Source organism: Crinia signifera, chromosome 1 (assembly GCF_055691185.1).
Source record: "Crinia signifera chromosome 1, ASM5569118v1, whole genome shotgun sequence".
Lineage (NCBI taxonomy): Eukaryota > Metazoa > Chordata > Amphibia > Anura > Myobatrachidae > Crinia > Crinia signifera.
In genome coordinates, this window is record NC_139217.1 from 245,219,831 (window position 1) to 245,239,764 (window position 19,934).

The window sequence follows — 19,934 nt, forward strand, 5'->3', positions numbered from 1 at the left end:
CATATTAGTAATGGACATCATCAGTTGTGTGGCAACGGCACAATGGGCATAATGTGTAATGGGCATTATGGCATGGGTAATATGTATTGGGTGTGTGATGTGTAACAGGCATTACTGTGTAAATTTTGTCCACGCGCCTTAGGCACGCAATATCTCTGTAGTTTATCTGTTCGTGTTCTAATGCTTTGTCATGTAGCCACTCCCCCTAGTGTCATGTGACCACGCCCATTTTTCGGGGCCCGCCTTCGGCGCGCAGGACAGTACCACTATGACATTTTTTATACTTGCACCACTGCTCTCTCTCCCCCTCACCCCCACCCCTCTATCTCTCTGCCCTCATTCCTGCCTACCTATGTATGTATGTATGTATGCTGTGTATGTATGTATGTAAGTATGTAAGACAAGGGGGGCTCCTAAAAATGACTATGTGCCAGATGTAATAGCGTCTGAGTTCGGCAGCAATGTGGATAGCTGTCCAAACTCAAAACAACATAATCATTTACAAGGCAGAAGCATGGCCACTGAACTCAGACGCTATTACATCCGGCCCATAATCTTTTTTTTTAGGAGCCTTTCCTTGTCTTAAGTACCCTGGGCCCCATGGAGCCTTAATCTGGCTCTGATGCATGGACTGTAGCTCTCACTGCCTATACAACCAGATTCTAATTCTGCACTAGCTCATTGATTCTTTTACTGGTTTCTGAACCACACATGTGCAAAAGTGGATATTGTGGATTTACAGTACATCCAAAGACACTTTGTATAGGTGTTTTTTCTAGTTTGTACTTTGACCCTATTAAATAAAGATTTCAAATGGTGTATGCAGTGTAACTTGTTGCAGATATAGCCAATAGTTTTTTTCAGTGATAAAAAAAGGAATATGTTCTCTTATTCAAGATAGGTGCACTTTGTAAATTCTTCTTAATTGCATTTTATTGCATTTATAATGCCCCCCCCCCCCCCCCACCTGAGATTAGAATCACTTCATTGGCCATGTATACTCTGGTATACTAGGATATTTTTGTGGATACAGTGCAGCTTCAAGCATGGTAGAAGAGGGATGACAGGACATATATACATACATTGGATCAGTTGCGCATACAAATGTCAAATCACATATTATGATTTGCAAGGTTAGACAGAGCAGTTAGGTGTTTCGATTAGCAGTATCTTAGAGTACATTGTTCAATAGCTGAATAGGTATCGAAAGAAGCTTTTAGCTGTTCTTGCCGACTTGGCAGAGATGGACCTGAAGCATCTATCTGATGGGAGAAGATCAAACAAGTTATTACCAGGATGAAGTTTGTCCACCACGATCTTCCAGCTCGCTTCTTGACCCTGCTTAAGTATTGTTCCATTACAGGGGATCGTCTTTCCCAATAATATTCTCTGCTGTCCTCACCACTCTTTGCAGGCTTCATTTGTCAGATTCATTGGTCCCTCCATACCAGACTGTAATAGAGGAGCATAGAATGAACTCCACGATAGCAGTGTAAAAGAGCTGCTGAGGAATGTTGAATTTTTTCAGTTGCCTAATGAAGAACAGCCGCTGTTGCGCACCAGTGCTGATCGTACCTATGGCAGATGTGAAGGCTCCGGCTTTCACCACCTGTTTCTGTGCCGTCAAGAAGTCCACAATCCAGGAGCAGGTAGATTCTGGAACTCCTAGGGCGAGAAGTTTTGGCTGTAGGATAGCGGGGGCAATTGTGTTCAATGCCGAGCTGAAGTCGTTGAATAGGACCCTTGCATAGGTGCCTGGATGATTCCAGGATATAATGCAGCTCTAGATTGATTGCATCCTCGATGCTTCTGTTTGCTCGGTAGGCGAACTGCAGGGGATCAAGATGGATGCTGGTCACTTCCCTCAGATGGTTCAGTACCAGTCTTTGGAATGCCTTCATGACCACTGATGTTAGTGCAACTGGCCTGTAGTCATTTAAATCCTTTACAGCCGACTTCTTGGGAACCAGAATAATAACTGAGCGTTAGAAGCAGGCGGGGACCCCACTCGTTTCCAGTGAGATGTTAAAGATCACAGTGACGATGGGTGCAAGCCACGTTGCACAGGTCTTAAGGGTAGATGGCGACACTATATCAGGACCTGCAGCCTTCCGAAGTCTGACCCTTTTGAACAAAGCTTCCACTTCCCCCTGGTCCACCTGCAAGACCTCGGAGTGCCGGTCAGGGTGGTGTGGTGGTGGAGCCGCCTTACTATGGTCAAGGGAATGGGAGATGTATATAAGTTTTGAGCTGTGTTGTGAATAGTCTGATGCACTAAATGGAACAAACTTTAAAGTGGTCAGTGCGTACGGGGCTCTACAGCAGCATTTGGCAGCATGTCAACAACAATAAACATGGTTGGAAGGTATGTTAATACCAAATGTGAGTTAAATTTGCTGTTTTTTTTTTTTTTTGCAGTCCGGAAAACTCGATCCTCATTATCCTAAAGTTTGTGGCCACAAAGGAAATGTGTTGGACATCAAGTGGAATCCCTTTGATGACTATGTAATCGCTTCCTGTTCAGAGGATGCATCTGTAAGTCAATTAAAGATTATATTTGATTGGTTACAAAAAAATGGTAGTTCATGGATGCTGAAAACTCTTTGGAACTGGGAAAAGATGTAGATGTGACTGATATTTGAATTCATATTAATATAATAATATAAAAATAAGAAATGGAAGCACTTTAGCATGGCATAACTGGTTGTCGCTCTGATATGGCACAGTATGAAAATGGGACACTGTAATGTGGGATAATCTGAACTGGGGATACTGTGTGGCATAATATGTACCGGTATCCCTACAATGTGACATAATGTAAACTAGGGAGCTACTATGCAACATAATATTAATTAGGACACTACTATGGTTCAGTAAATGAATCGAGACACTCTTCTGAGGCATAAAATTAAAAACTGCAGATAGATGTTTCTAAAGAAGCAAAATGTGTATGTGTTAGGGGCAGAAAAGTGTATATTTTGGTGGGGGCCATATTTGCAGGGGGTGCAGTATTATGGGCACAGTGCTAAGGCATTATTTGGAATGATCGGGCAATGATCCCGGCATTCTATATATATTTATTTATTTATTAACAGTTTCTTATATAGCGCACACATATTCCACAGCGCTTTACAGAGAATATTTGAACATTGAAATCAGTCCCTGCCCCAGTGGAGCTTACAATCTATATTCCCTACCACATGTACACGCACACACAGGGTTAATTTGTTGGGAGCCAATTAGCCTTCCAGTATATATTTTTGGATTGTGGGAGGAAACCGGAGTACCCGGAGGAAACTCATGCAAGTACGGGGAGAATATAGAAACTCCGCACAGTTAGGGCCAACTCCTTTTTCACAGAGGTTGGCCTTTGGACTAGTGCCAGGGGCTTGAGCTCCATCTGTTCTGCCCATGCTACACTCCTGACTTATAGTACCCATACAGTGGCAATGAATTGCTGCAGTGTCCTAATGACCAGGTAGGGGAATAGAGCATATTAAAGCTGTAGAATACTCCCCGTTGGGATTGTGGGAATCAGGCATTTTTAACCTGTATAATTTCCCCAATGGAATACTGATTATTGCTGCTGATTAGGGAATTGTGGTAGTTGATATATGGGTGCCATTAGTTAACTAAATATATATGGGTCATGTGTTACTTATATGAGTGGTGACATGACATGTAGCTTAAGTTTACATTTACTTCGGTCTAGATTACCATGGTAACACCAGATAAAAATATGCATTTTCTAAGTCAGACACGCTTGTCTTTTTATGACCTTGATAAACAACTCTGTTGCGTAATTTGAACTGGTAATGCAGAAGATTCATTTTATGACTTCTAATTACATGTACTTACATGCTTGTATTAATTTATATTACAGCTGTGTAAAGTGATTATACGTAACATACTAATCTATAATGTCTAAAGTCTGTTGTAAAAATTACACAATATTGGCAGCCCGAAATAGTAACAAGTTCTGGACACTGCACAAACACTGTTTACTTTATGCTGTGTACTCAGTGAGACTCAGACTAATGGGTAATTTTGATTATCCAATTTTGGACTACTGGACTTAATGTTGTGTACACACAGGCCGATGTGGCGGCTGGCAATATCAATTCGTAATCATCAGTGGCAGGTACCCGGCGGGGTTGCTGGCATCGCCTGGCATAGATACTGAAATATTCCTTCTCAAATGCACAAAACCATGTGCACTGCAGGGGGGGGGGGGAGGAATTTGCCTTTGCTAGTGAACCAGAATAAGAGCCATAATCTCTCTGCTGCAGCTCTCAGTTGAGATAGACACGCATACACACACACACACACACACACACACACACACACACATACATACACACACACTTTGCATGATATACAAATCTGCAGCTGACACACCAGGAATTAGTGATGGCCACAGAACAGAGAAGCATTATGGGAAGAAAAGCCTGTAGGCAAAGTCACACACAAATGAAGTTACATACAGTATTGATTAGTTTATTGTTAAACAATAGACAGAGAGTATGGTTGTGGCTGCCCCTGATCTCACATGGAAGCAGCTGATTGATTTGTAAAAAAAAATACAAAGAATACACCGGAAGCCCCGAAGGAGACAGAAATTACACAATTTTTTTTTTAATGTAAACTGTGGTAGAAGACCACAGTAAATATAAATTCTTGAGAAGACTGAAACAAAATAGCAGTATATACCCTCGCACGCACATCTCAGGTCACGCACCCCAGTATATACCGCCGCACGCGCATTCCGGGTCACGCACCCCAGTACATACCCCCGCACACACATTCTGGGTCATCCCAGTATATACCCCTGCACGCACATCCCGGGTCACCCCAGTATATACCCCTGCATGCATACCCCAGGTCACCCCAGTATATCCTCCTGCACGCACATTTCAGGTCACACACACCAGTATAAACCCCCGCACGCAGGTCACGTACCCTAGTATATACCCCCACACACACATCCCAGGTCACCCCAGTATATACCCCTGCAAGCACATCTCGGGTCACCCCGGTATATGCTCCTGCACGCACACCCTAGGTTGCCACATTACACACACCGCAGTGCACCCCAGTACATATCCCCACAAGCATACCCCGCAGCTCAGTACATCCCCTCCGGTGCATACCACGGGTCACGCAGCCAACAGAGACTCGCACACATGCCACACAGGAAGTAGCCGGCCCCAGCTCTCCTCCTCCCCCCAGATATATAGTGTCTGCAGTCCTGACCCGGAGCCACCAGAGGGGAAGAATCTAGCAGCGGGGAGCGAGCGGGCAGGGGGGACAGCCGTCGATGCACGGCTCTGGCGCCCAGTAACCTTTTGGTGCCCGGAGCTTTAGCTCTGCCCTCTCTACGCTCCTGTTTAATCCCCAGGTTTCAATTCTGTTGTAAGCAATGATGAAAAATGGCAGATGTGTCTGTCTGCACAGTGGTGTAACTTGAAATTTTGCATCCATCCTAGAAAAGTTTCTGATGCCTCCCCCATCCCCCATACATCATTTATATATATTTTTTTATCTGCATGCTCATTGCACAGGGTTTCTTGCTCATTGCCAGGGGTTACATGCTCCATGCCAGGGGTTACAGGTGTTTCATGCTCATTGCAAGGGGTAGGCGCTCACAGCGTGCCAGCACTACCAGAATCCAGCACTTCCGTGTAGTGCTGAATGGGCTGCGCTCCCGTGGCAGATGCTAGAGGTCCAGTAGCACCTCTGGCATTTGTCTCATCCAAGGCGGTGACCTTTTTTGGTGGGCCTTTTTTAAGCATAGACGCATGGTGTGATGATAGTCTGATGATAGAGAACCTGCACTCCTGTGGCATTGGCTCTCCCTTGTCAGCGATTGGGCTGCAGTGGTGTTTATACAACTCTTTGCCTGCATGTTCATCACAGCTATGATATACTGTCATATATACTGTATGTACTCGCATGATGAGGGCCCAGCACAGGGCGCGGAGCCCAGCATGTAAAGTGATCACAGTTATGCACCATAGAGAAAACTGCACCTGCAGAGGTAAGGTTAGCCCCCTGCCTTTGCAGCCTGGTTAGGGACACTTACTGTTCTCATTTAGCACGTGGAAGGTAATGCATGGAAAAGTTCCAAATATGGGACACATTGTGAAAAAGTCATGTCAACCTTTCCATGTGTCGACATTTTGCTTGTGTTGACATTTTGTCTACATCGACCTTGTGCATGTCGACCTTTTGTCAATTTCAACCTTGTGCATGTTGACCTTTTGGTGTCGACCTATTGACTGTCAACCTAGACATTGTCTTTCAGCCGTCTGGATACCACCCGTATGTGTTTACTGCAGGGAACTGCACTGGGATAACTTGAACGGACGCAAAGTAGAAAAAAAACAGATACAATTCACACCTTTCAACTGTCCCGATATTAGCAGAACAGTTACTATATTTTATTTTCTGACTGTGCCACATCCCATCTGCAGGCAGAAGTGTCCCGGGGTGGGGGCGGTGGGGGGAAGTTAAGTGTCCCCCTTTCACTCGCTCCTCTGCTCAGAGCAGTGGTTAAAAGACACTGTGCGCATGCTCACATTGGGCCAGATTCTCTAAGCTTCAAAAGTGATAAAATGGAGAGTGATAAACAGCCAGCCAATCAGTTCCTGTCTGACATTTTTCAAACACAGTCTGTGACATGGCAGGTAGGAGCGGATTGGCTGGCTATTTATCACTCTCCATTTTGAAGCTTAGAGAATCTGGCCCATTGTCTGTTCATTGAACCGAGGGACAGGGGGCATGGGCAACAGCTCATAAAGCTCTGGCCATGCCCCCACAGCAGTTAAAATGGGGGGAGTGGCCTTGTGGAAAGTGCCACAATCATATGCCACACCCAAAGTCCATGAGGCCATTCCCTGCATTTGTCCTACAAGTTGGGAGCTATGCAAACGTGTTTTTACTGCAAAAGCAGTAGAGGGTACCTGCAGGGCCAGTGTAAAGGCCCCCATACACTATGCGATTTTGGTCCGATTTCATCCGATTTCGGCACTTGGTGCCGATAATCGGATGAAATCGGCCCAAAATCGTATGTGTGTGATATCTGATCCGATCCGATGCGCGGTCCCGTGCGCATCGGACCGGATCAGGGAGGTCGGACGGTCTGTACATACGATCACGTCCGACCTCCCTGTATGCATATGCCTGCCACCTGACAGGTATATGCATGCAGACACCGGGCGGGCAGCGGGTCCCTGAGCACCGGCTGACTGACCTGGCCGGGCGGTGGTGCGTGCGGGCAGCGGGCAGCGGTGGTGGGGGCGGGCGGCGGGTGCGGTGAGCGCTGCTGACCTGGCCGGGCAGTGTACTTACACATAGCAGCAGCGGGGACGGGCAGCACAGTGGCGGCTATTATATTTTTAAAATACTTGTCAAATGACCGGCCGCTCTCTGATTGGCTGAGAGCTCTCCGGCCAATCAGAGAGCGGCCGGTCATTTGACAAGTATTTTCAAAATATAATAGCCGCCACTGCGCTGCCCGTCCCCGCTGCTGCTATGTAAGTAAGTACACTGCCCGGCCAGGTCAGCAGCGCTCACCGCACCCGCCGCCCGCCCCCACCACCGCTGGCCGCCCCCACCACCACCGCTGGCCGCCCCCACCACCACCGCTGGCCGCCCCCACCACCGCAGCCACCGCTGCCCGCCGCCGCTGCCCGCCCCCACTACTGCCGCTGCCCGCCCCCACTACTCCTCACCGCCCTGCAGCTCCCCGGGTTTTTTTTAACATGGGATAAATCGCATGCGATTTATCCCATGTAAAAAATGGCACATCAAGTGCCAAATTGTATGTGAGCCTCCCGGGGAGCTGCCGGGCGGCTCGCAGGTAAATTGGGTCCGACTTGTCCCTAGGACAAGTCGGCCTAATGTATGGGGGCCTTTAGGCTTCTCAGCACCCTAGGCTGAACATCAGCCTACTGCCCCCCCCCCCCCCCCATACTGCTACCAATACCCACTTTCCAACCCCTTAACGCATACTTGAATAAGATTCGGGAATGTCAGGGAGACTCCCAAAAACCGTGTGGTCATCCCAGCCCCCTGGGAAGGTCTCCCTATGCCACCCACAACAGAGTACAGGGGGCAGCAAATTAGGGAAGTATGCCTCAAGGGAAAGTATGGAGGTGAGGTCTTAGAAGTTCCACAGCAGTCACCTGCATTATGTACAACAAGGATCCTCATAGACATCCCTGATTTTTTGATAGGCAGACTTGGTGGCACCTCCCCAGATCCCGGCGCCCTAGGCAGCTGCCTAAAGCTGCCTAATGGTAGAGCCGGACCTGGGAACCTGAGTTTAGTCAGCATACATACTGTACAAAGCAATTGTGTGTCCTTTTAAGGGATTTGAATAGATTGCTTTGAAAATTACCCTACATCACTCCGTGTGTAAGGGACATAGCGATTGCGATGCGCAGCCCCGTGCAGCGCTATCACAGAGCGATCTAGATCAGGCATGCATGATAAATCTAGTCAGATCGCCAGTGTTCCCACTGGAGAACACTGGCCCTGACATATCGCTCAGCACACATCACTGACGCCTCGCTGTGTGCTGAGCGATCTTGCTGAGTGATCTACATCTCTCAGATCACTCTGCAACATTGCCACATGTGTAGGCCCCCTAACTGCTGCTGGTAGACATAATTTTGTCACTGCCACTCTGAATCTATATACACTGTCCAATCCTTTCCAGATGCATGCCTGGGTATATGGCCAGCATTAGCAGCAGTTTCCAAACAATTCACCATAAAAAGGGGAGGAGAGGTATTATTATCGACATTATTATTTATAAAGTGCAGACCAAAGTCTGATGGCATTTGTAGCTGTAATGTTTATTCTAGTTAAAGAAATCATAGGTGTTGATTATGAAAACAAAAGAAAGAAAAATAAATCGACATGAAGGGATATGATATGTGTCTGGTTTTACTCCATTACATTTAGGAAAAATTATATTATTATCATTTTTATTATTATTAATTCTTATTTTATGACATAGTAGGCAGTATAGCCCTGTACACACAGTAAAATTCTAGCAAGAATCGCCAGGGATATGGTTGCTGAGCGACCATATCCCCGTGCGTATAGGGTGACTGTCGCCTGGAGTGCACTCCCGCGACCAGCCCTGAAACATCGCTGGCCGTAGGAGCATGCTCCTGCGACCAACGGCTTCCCACAGGGATAAGCTGTTTCCCCCTGCAGCTTCCCCGGCAGTGTCTTCCTTTTCATCAGTGAACATTTCTGGTCGCTGATGAAAACAAGACACATAGGGGCAGATTTATTAAGCTCGGTGAAGTGATAAATTGTCTGGTTTTATCACCGGTCAATCAGCCCCTACCTGTCACAGTTAGGAGCTGATTGGCCGGTGATAAAAAACAGACAAATTATCCCTTCACCGAGTTTAATAAATCTGCCCCTGAGCAATATATTGCTCCGTGTGTATAGAGCTTATGAAATATTGTTGTTGTTTGTGGTTATTATTAATGGGGAAATATATATTTTTTAAATTACAATTTGTACCCTAACAGGTCAAAATTTGGGATATTCCGAAACCTTGCTTATCCAAGAACATAACTAATGCCAGGAAAGAGCTTTTGGGTCACTCTAGAAGAGTTGGCCTCATTGAATGGCATCCTACAGCTAGCAATATAATATTCAGCACTGCCTATGATTACAAGGTAAGGCATTTCACTTTTCTACCTGGGTCTATGAAGGAAACATTCCTCAATGTATCTATATGGAATAACTGGAAATGTAACAAACTAGCTTACTTCATACCTCCCAACAGTCCCGATTTTAGCGGGACAGTCCCGATTGTCAGGGCAGGTCCCGCTGTCCCACCCGCGGGCGGCAGTGTCCCGCGGTGTGGGGGGGGCTCTTGGGAGTCCCCCCTGTCAGCTGCTAAGCAGCGGGGAATAAACGCTGTGCGCATGCGCACAGCGTCTATTCCCGCAGCCAGGGGGCTGGGGGCATGGCTAGAGGCTCACAGAGCCTCTGGGTCATGCCCCCATAGCGGCAAAATGGGGGCGTGGCCTCGCGGGAGAGCCGCGAGTACAGGCCATGCCCCAAATTAGGCCACGCCCCCACGAAAATTCCACCGCGCCTTCGGCGCGCAGCAGCAGCGTCCCGCCTGCTGGGCTGCCAAAGTTGGGAGGTATGTTACTTTCATAAACTAGTACTATGAGATGGTGCTGGAATTAGCATTAAAGGAAAGATGTGTGTGTGTGTATATATATATATATCTATCTATATAGATATATAGATAGATAGATCACACAGGCATTAGGGGGCATACACATGGGGCAATTTAAGCCCCATTTCTGAGTGATCTGACTAGATTGCTTAGAAATGCAGCACAGATCACTCTGTGTGTATACCCCCCAGCAATGGCGGTGTGCGATCCCACCAGTGTTAGACAGTGCATGCCTTGTCCATCCAACTTAGATCAAGGGGTTTTGCTATATGCATAGACAAAACACTGCTCAGCTCTGATTGCTCAGCACACATTGCGGGTGCATCACATGTGTGCAGTGATGTGCGCTGAGTGATCTGTGCTTAGGCAGCTCGCTCAGCACGGGGCACCCATCACCCCATGTGTACGGGGCTTTAGCTAGGTTCAGATCTGAAATAACTTTACATGATAAAAAAAAACCTCTGACCACTATCTCCTCACATGACAGAACATGAGATATATCACATTGTGTTTACATTTACTGTGCAGCTGGATGTAAGACTTGTTCTTGTTACATGGGTACTGTGTATAGTTTTGTGGGGGAAATAGACGTGCATCGAGTTCCATGCAAAGGATAGCTGTATTAGAGAAACTGTATAAATGGTATACATGGCAGGTAACGGACTGTTTGGTTATTTTCGCAGATCATGATATGGAATCTTGACAACGACGACCCAATAATTTACAGTCCTGTCAGGACGATAGAGTGTCATAAAGATGTCATTCTCTCGCTATCATTCAACATAGATGGAAGCCTTTTAGCTACCTCTTGCAAAGATAGAAAAATTAGAGTAATTGATCCCCATAAAGGACACGTTATACAGGTTTGCATGTTACCATTATTTAATCAGTGTACACTATGAACATTTACTTCTGCTTCTGAATGTCAGACAGGACACGGAGTTTCTAACAATTCTTGCGTATTCTTTTTAATCTTTTAAGGTCAGTTTACACTCCGAGTGACCTTTCCTCAAAATAATGACATTTATTTTTGTCTTGGACTGTTTACTAAATGTACAGTATCAGGAGTTACAATTATTGGACTAGAGAGGTATGATAAAGTCACAGAGGCGGACCTACCCATTATGCTGCCTGCTGTGTAAACTGAAATAATTTCCTTCTTATCTGCTACACAACATATTGTACACATTTAGAGAAATGCAATTCTTCAATATAAATCGCCGTCCTTGTATTTATTATTCAACTGTTAATGTTTAGACTTTAAAGGCATCAATATGGTGGCTGAGTCTGCTACCTACAGTATTAGAGTACAGAAGGGCTATTTCAGTTATGGATGATGCTCATTATGGCAGTGTTAGGCTGCACAACATATTTTCCCTTTCATGGCCCTGTCAGCATGCCCTTTGAACTGTCCCTGTGCAGCATATGTAAGCAGGTTTAACAATAGAACTCATTGTTACCAATGTTGGCATACCCAGTCAAGTCTTTACTTGGGTTTGGGTCTACTGTGTTACAGTGTTCTGACTGCATTCTGCTCTATTTTGCACATTTAATACATTGGGCAGTATTCAATGAGGCTGATTCGCCATGTTCTACGGCAAATGTGTGCTATTTTCATGCTCTAAGGTGAATCTTTTTACTGAAAAAGTGAATCACCCTATTCAACGTGCAATAGTCGACGACGGCAAACCGTGAATGACGGACAATTCACCGTCTGATAGTCTCCGCAATTCGCTATGGTTATTAAATGGGTTTTTCAATGTGATTCGCCCTGAGTGTATTCAATGATCAGATGGCGAATTGCTTTCTAAGTGATTTTCGCTGTGTGTCACCGTGTAGCAATCGCCATCTTTTTATGGTGAACTGGAATGTGAACTTTGAAAATAAAGTTGTTGTTTTTCAGGAATTTTATTATGTGAAGGGGCATGCTATTTTATTCATGTGCTTACAGCACATGAATATATATTTAATTAAAATATATATATATTTTTACACATAACAGCCAGCAGGGGTCCGGGAGCCGCTCATTACATATTCATATATTCACTGCTCCCGATCATTACATATGCACGATCAGGAGCAGTGCAAGCGGTTCCCTACCTGGTCCTCTGCTAGCTCTCCCGGGGCAGCTTGTGCTGCCTGGGTTCCAGGGAGCCCTACTTCCCCACATACATTCTGGGGCAGGCAGGGAGACTTCCATCTCCCTGCCTGCCACTGTTCCCCGTCTCCCTGTGGCGTCCACCGCAGGGGTTAAGAATCGCCATCAGGTGCAACGAGCCCTTGCGGCATTGAATACTGTGACAATGATGGCTGGCAGCGAAGGCTCCAGCCCTCCAGAACACGGCGACAGTGCAGCGAATCCTAAACAGGATTCGCTGCACATGCCGATTAATGTCATTGAATACTGCCTATTGTAAAAAAAAAAAGGACATCCAATAAACCATGAATAAAGATAAAATCCTTAAACATTAAATGCATATGCACTCACAAATGGACTTCTTTCCTAGTAGCTTTGCACCTTGTTCACCCTTTTCCAAGTATCCATTAAATACCTATGTTTTACAAAATTAAACATTTAAGAAAAACTCCCTAGAAATTATGCTTTTGCCTTTGAGGGTGACATACCAAAGTACTTTTATGGCAGGGTTATACATAAGGGATACAAGGTTCCTTGTTTAAATTGACCATCCCTAAACACTTATGGTCATCCCAATGCCACTATTTTTATTGTGTTAACTGACTGTCTACGAGTTGCCTGTCAACATTTTGTTGATATGTATCATAACTGTTTTATTTATTAATGTCATCCTTTTGGCTACATACCATTCTGGGTAGGTTTTTCTATTTAATGTACCCTACATGGTAGCCTCAGTCTGCTTTGAGTAAGCATCACCTGGTGTAAGCTACAGTGCATATATATGTGGTGTCTTTAAGATCATACCAGTAAAATATTCCTTATGTCCTGGCACAAATATACTGCATGCTTGTTTTTATGGTGTTGTAATGTCATGACTAGGCAAACATTGCATATACTGTACATACACTTCACTCTCACTTTAATAACAGCTTGTCATAATATGATGCTTATCAGACTTGTGATCGTGTTACAGGAGTCGGACGGCAAGTCTCACAAAGCCAGCAAAGTTTTGTTTCTGGGAAACACGAAAAGACTAATCTCGACTGGGACATCCCACTGGAACAACAGACAAGCTGTCCTTTTGGATCAAGTACGTCTATAAACTATCACACAACACAAAAGTTCTGAGACTGTACGGGGACTACATGATATTACATTACATTAGCCAACATTAAAATATGGCTCAGACAGCAAACACCTAGTTATACTCCAATATACTTAGTATTCTCTAAAGTATATCAGTCATAATGTGACATTATGAACTAACGATGTGTTATGTTGACTGAAATAATATAGTTAGTAGTACAGATTGAGTATCCCTTATGCTCGGGAGCAGAAGCATTTTGGATGGCGGATTATTACGTATTTCAGAATACTGTTATATTTCGATGATGTATCTTGAGGACGGGACCCATGTGTGAACACAAAATGCATTAATGTTGTATAAACACATCAAATATTCACAAATATATATTATTTGTGCATGAAACAAGGGCCCTGATTCTAGTTTGATCGCTCCCCTGCACGTTTGGACAGGGGTGTGATGTTTAGTGACTGCGCATGTACATTTATGCGCATGTGCAGCTGCATTATGTGAGCCGGTGCTCATGGACAGCAGTGCGGGTGGGGGCGGTGGGCTGTGGTCGAGCCATGGGAACGCCCAGCGTTCCGTGGGCATTCCTATGGAACGCTGGGTGTCTTAGATCTGCAAGCGCTTGCAAAATCATTCAATGGTCGGCGTGTGAGGCAGAGGGCTTGCGTTCATGTGGGCGGCGTTTAGATGACCCACAAAGCTGCAAATTTTGCAGCTTTGTGGGTCAACCAGAATCACCCCTAAGGTTTCAAAACATTTAACAAAGTTTGTGTACAATCTTATGCAAAGAATGTGAATGCTAAGCAATCAATTACTTGCACATATTTAGTGCCAGTTACATATCGTGTCCCCAGTAGTGCCAGTTACATTTCATATCCCCAGTAGTGCCAGTTACAGATGTTCCCAGTAGTGCCAGTTACATATCATGTCCCCAGTAGTGCCAGTTACATATCGTGTCCCCAATAGTGCCAGTTACATATCGTGTCCCCAGTAGTGCCAGTTACAGATGTACCCAGTAGTGACAGTTACATTTCATATCCCCAGTAGTGCCAGTTACATATTGTGTCCCCAGTAGTGCCAGTTACAGATGTACCCAGTAGTGCCAGTTACATATCATGTCCCCAGTAGTGCCAGTTACATATCATATCCCCAGTAGTGCCAGTTACATATCATGTCCCCAGTAGTGCCAGTTACATATCGTGTCCCCAGTAGTGCCAGTTACATATCGTGTCCCCAGTAGTGCCAGTTACAGATGTACCCAGTAGTGACAGTTACATTTCATATCCCCAGTAGTGCCAGTTACATATTGTGTCCCCAGTAGTGCCAGTTACAGATGTACCCAGTAGTGCCAGTTACATATCATGTCCCCAGTAGTACCAGTTACATATCATATCCCCAGTAGTGCCAGTTACATATTGTGTCCCCAGTAGTGCCAGTTACAGATGTACCCAGTAGTGCCAGTTACATTTCATATCCCCAGTAGTGCCAGTTACATATCGTGTCCCCAGTAGTGCAAGTTACAGATGTCCCAGTAGTGCCAGTTATATTTCATACCCCCAGTAGTGCCAGTTACAGATGTTCCCAGTAGTGCCAGTTACATATCATGTCCCCAGTAGTGCCAGTTACATATCGTGTCCCCAGTAGTGCCAGTTACATATCGTGTCCCCCAGTAGTGCCAGTTACAGATGTACCCAGTAGTGACAGTTACATTTCATATCCCCAGTAGTGCCAGTTACATATTGTGTCCCCAGTAGTGCCAGTTACAGATGTACCCAGTAGTGCCAGTTACATATCATGTCCCCAGTAGTGCCAGTTACATATCATATCCCCAGTAGTGCCAGTTACATATTGTGTCCCCAGTAGTGCCAGTTACAGATGTACCCAGTAGTGCCAGTTACATTTCATATCCCCAGTAGTGCCAGTTACATATCGTGTCCCCAGTAGTACAAGTTACAGATGTCCCAGTAGTGCCAGTTATATTTCATACCCCCAGTAGTGCCAGTTACAGATGTTCCCAGTAGTGCCAGTTACATATCTTGTCCCCAGTAGTGCCAGTTACATATCATATCCCCAGTAGTGCCAGTTACATATCGTGTCCCCAGTAGTGCCAGTTACAGATGTACCCAGTAGTGACAGTTACATTTCATATCCCCAGTAGTGCCAGTTACATATTGTGTCCCCAGTAGTGCCAGTTACAGATGTACCCAGTAGTGCCAGTTACATATCATGTCCCCAGTAGTGCCAGTTACATATGTCCCCAGTAGTGCCAGTTACATATCATATCCCCAGTAGTGCCAGTTACAGATGTACCCAGTAGTGCCAGTTACATTTCATATCCCCAGTAGTGCCAGTTACATATCGTGTCCCCAGTAGTGCCAGTTATATTTCATACCCCCAGTAGTGCCAGTTACATATCTTGTCCCCAGTAGTGCCAGTTACATATCATATCCCCAGTAGTGCCGGTTACATATCGTGTCCCCAGTAGTGCCAGTTACAGATGTACACAGTAGTGCCAGTTACATTTCATATCCCCAGTAGTGCCAGTTACAGATGTTCCCAGTAGTGCCAGTTACATATCATGTCCCCAGTAGTGCCAGTTACATATCGTGTCCCCAGTAGTGCCAGTTACATATCGTGTCCCCAGTAGTGCCAGTTATATTTCATACCCCCAGTAGTGCCAGTTACAGATGTTCCCAGTAGTGCCAGTTACATATCTTGTCCCCAGTAGTGCCAGTTACATATCATATCCCCAGTAGTGCCAGTTACATATCGTGTCCCCAGTAGTGCCAGTTACAGATGTACCCAGTAGTGACAGTTACATTTCATATCCCCAGTAGGGCCAGTTACATATTGTGTCCCCAGTAGTGCCAGTTACAGATGTACCCAGTAGTGCCAGTTACATATCATGTCCCCAGTAGTGCCAGTTACATATGTCCCCAGTAGTGCCAGTTACATATCATATCCCCAGTAGTGCCAGTTACAGATGTACCCAGTAGTGCCAGTTACATTTCATATCCCCAGTAGTGCCAGTTACATATCGTGTCCCCAGTAGTGCCAGTTATATTTCATACCCCCAGTAGTGCCAGTTACATATCTTGTCCCCAGTAGTGCCAGTTACATATCATATCCCCAGTAGTGCCGGTTACATATCGTGTCCCCAGTAGTGCCAGTTACAGATGTACACAGTAGTGCCAGTTACATTTCATATCCCCAGTAGTGCCAGTTACAGATGTTCCCAGTAGTGCCAGTTACATATCATGTCCCCAGTAGTGCCAGTTACATATCGTGTCCCCAGTAGTGCCAGTTACATATCGTGTCCCCAGTAGTGCCAGTTACAGATGTACCCAGTAGTGCCAGTTACATTTCATATCCCCAGTAGTGCCAGTTACATATTGTGTCCCCAGTAGTGCCAGTTACAGATGTACCCAGTAGTGCCAGTTACATATCATGTCCCCAGTAGTGCCAGTTACATATCATATCCCCAGTAGTGCCAGTTACATATTGTGTCCCCAGTAGTGCCAGTTACAGATGTACCCAGTAGTGACAGTTACATTTCATATCCCCAGTAGTGCCAGTTACATATCGTGTCCCCAGTAGTGCAAGTTACAGATGTCCCAGTAGTGCCAGTTATATTTCATACCCCCAGTAGTGCCAGTTACAGATGTTCCCAGTAGTGCCAGTTACATATCTTGTCCCCAGTAGTGACAGTTACATATCATATCCCCAGTAGTGCCAGTTACATATCGTGTCCCCAGTAGTGCCAGTTACAGATGTACCCAGTAGTGACAGTTACATTTCATATCCCCAGTAGTGCCAGTTACATATCGTGTCCCCAGTAGTGCCGGTTACAGATGTACCCAGTAGTGCCAGTTACATATCATGTCCCCAGAAGTGCCAGTTACATATCATGTCCCCAGTAGTGCCAGTTACATATCATATCCCCAGTAGTGCCAGTTACAGATGTACCCAGTAGTGCCAGTTACATTTCATATCCCCAGTAGTGCCAGTTACATATCGTGTCCCCAGTAGTGCAAGTTACAGATGTCCCAGTAGTGCCAGTTATATTTCATACCCCCAGTAGTGCCAGTTACATATCTTGTCCCCAGTAGTGCCAGTTACAGATGTACCCAGTAGTGTCAGTTACAGATGTCCCCAGTAGTGCCAGTTACATATCATGTCCCCAGTAGTGTCAGTTACAGATGTCCCCAGTAGTGCCAGTTACATATCATGTCCCCAGTAGTGCCAGTTACAGATGTCACCAGTAGTGCCAGTTACATTTCATATCCTCAGAAGTGCCAGTTACAGATGTCCCTAGTAGTGCCAGTTACATATAATGTCCCCAATAGTGCAATTTACAGATGTCCCCAGTAGTGTTTTTGGCTAAAAAAAAGCTGATGGTTTTCAATCATTTGGATAACCAATATCCGGATAAGGGATACTGAACCTGTACTGTCATGTCCACATTTATGATTGGTGGCTACTCCTTAGATCTATTTATTTGAATTATTATTGAAAACTGGGGATATTCTTTTGATTGTGACTTTGCTTCATAATGTATATGCTTGTTAATTGTACAGTGGTGCTAGGAATGATGTGCTGTATATATATCCATTTCCTTTGTTTTTTTTTTCAATCTTTTGCGTTTTATGATTTAAAGATGAGAAGAAATTGAGGCCTCCATAGGATATAAAATTGGACATAGAAGCCCTACTAGATATGTATCTTTGTATTGGTGGCTGATGGCAGCAGATATGGTTAGTGATGTACTGGCAAATTCATAATCACCATACAAAGTAAGAAGCCATTATTTGCCTGTGCCAGCCATTAAATGTATACTGTTTATACCTACCATATTGTCTATCCTCTGATTAGTGTGCCACCAAATATCCCACTCATACTGTACCTCATGCTCTGTTATGCTTTTCAAATATATCATTTTATGGATGTTGTCTCTTGTATAAATGTTGTTTCTTGTACATATCGAAGTGTCCTCATACATTATTGCCGCAGTCACACCAAACAGCCCTTCTCCATGTGCGTGGTCCTGTGCAACTCTCATTATGCCAAGCATCATTTTAGCATCTTTTAATGTTACCTCTTGGTCACAATGTGATGTGGCAAATCCACTTTAAAAGACTGCTTTGACTAATATAGGACACTTGTAGATCTGTGTGTGTATGAGGAAATTTGGATACTGCAAGCATTTATTATAACATCAATTAGTAAAGGTGATACCGTTCAAGTGTGTTTTTTACTCCCTGGGAGGTTGATCTATTATTTTAATTGTGTTTATGACTTATTGTGTATAATAAATTATATTATTTATATTATAAATAGTTTTTGAGTATTTTAGCTGTGTCTTTTTGGAGGCTGGCATCTCTCCCTTGTGGTGGCAGCTGAGAGATATATAATATCACACGACTGCTTGCCCTAGCGCCATAGACATTCCTTATACCCCTTTCACACCAGAAATGCAGAGACAAACCCGGGAATTAAATTCCAGGGACAAGCAGGGACATTCCCGGGTTGGGACCCATTCAAACATGCTTTTGAAGCAGGGACAATCCGGGTCGGAACCTTTCACACTGAACCCAGGATGACCCTGCATTTCTAGGAGAATAGCATTGAAAATGGCCTTTTTTAGGCTCACATTAGATTATTGATTATTCATTATTAAGACACAAAACATTTGTAGTGTTTCAGCCTTTGTTTACTTGTAAAAAAACAAATTAAAAGGCATATGAAAGCAGCTTCCCCTCTAATGATTAATAGCTCTCGAACCTCCTCATTTGTCCAAGACATGGCACACATTGCAGGCTTTCAGGGGTTAAAATGAACTTCTGGGGTCTGTGGTGCCACAGAACATGCACACTGTCTCCCTGCACGCTGTATGCTGTCTCTGGGCATGTCTGTGAGTGTCCACCACAACAGGAAGTTGCCCTGCTAGCAAATCAGCACTAGCAGAGGCAACACGGGAAGCAGGGACATGTCCCTGCACCTTTCACACCAGCCAGTAACCCTGGAAGGATCCGGGAGCAACCCTGCTACCTAGCAGGGTTGAATTGCCGGCAAATTAACCCGGGAATTTGTCCCTGGAACCTTTCACACCAGAGCTAGTCCCGGGTTGTTCCCGGACCCAACCCGGGAATTTAAGCTGGTGTGAAAGGGGTATTAATAGTACTGTGTGCAAATGAGTCTGAATCTGTATATGAAGTCGAACTAAGCAGTGCCGCAACTTTTTCTCACACCAGCGTCCCATTCATCTGCGACTTTGTACATGTTTAAAATATATTCCTATGTGGGTAAAGTCACACCCTGGCATCTCTGGTACTGATGAGTGGTAGTTAGCTGTGTCTGCAGTGTGAATATGGCATATATTTATAAAAGCCAGTATGCTTCATCATGGCTCACTGAAGTGGGTGGACTATTTGTGTACATGCATGCAAAACTAGCGTATTTTAGCATACGCACCCAGTGTATCTGTC

At 44.9% G+C, this 19,934-nt stretch overlaps 1 protein-coding gene across 2 annotated transcripts in view; it reads left to right on the top strand.

The window, feature by feature from the left end:
* Positions 1-19,934, top strand: part of CORO2A (coronin 2A) — a 154,129-nt gene that overhangs the window by 91,177 nt on the left and 43,018 nt on the right. For both annotated transcript variants that reach the window (XM_083179611.1, XM_083179616.1), the window contains exons 3-6: positions 2,419-2,535; positions 9,555-9,704; positions 10,903-11,082; positions 13,330-13,446. In XM_083179611.1, the coding sequence (XP_083035737.1) occupies positions 2,419-2,535; positions 9,555-9,704; positions 10,903-11,082; positions 13,330-13,446 (564 nt within the window). The remainder of the gene's footprint in view (positions 1-2,418; positions 2,536-9,554; positions 9,705-10,902; positions 11,083-13,329; positions 13,447-19,934) is intronic.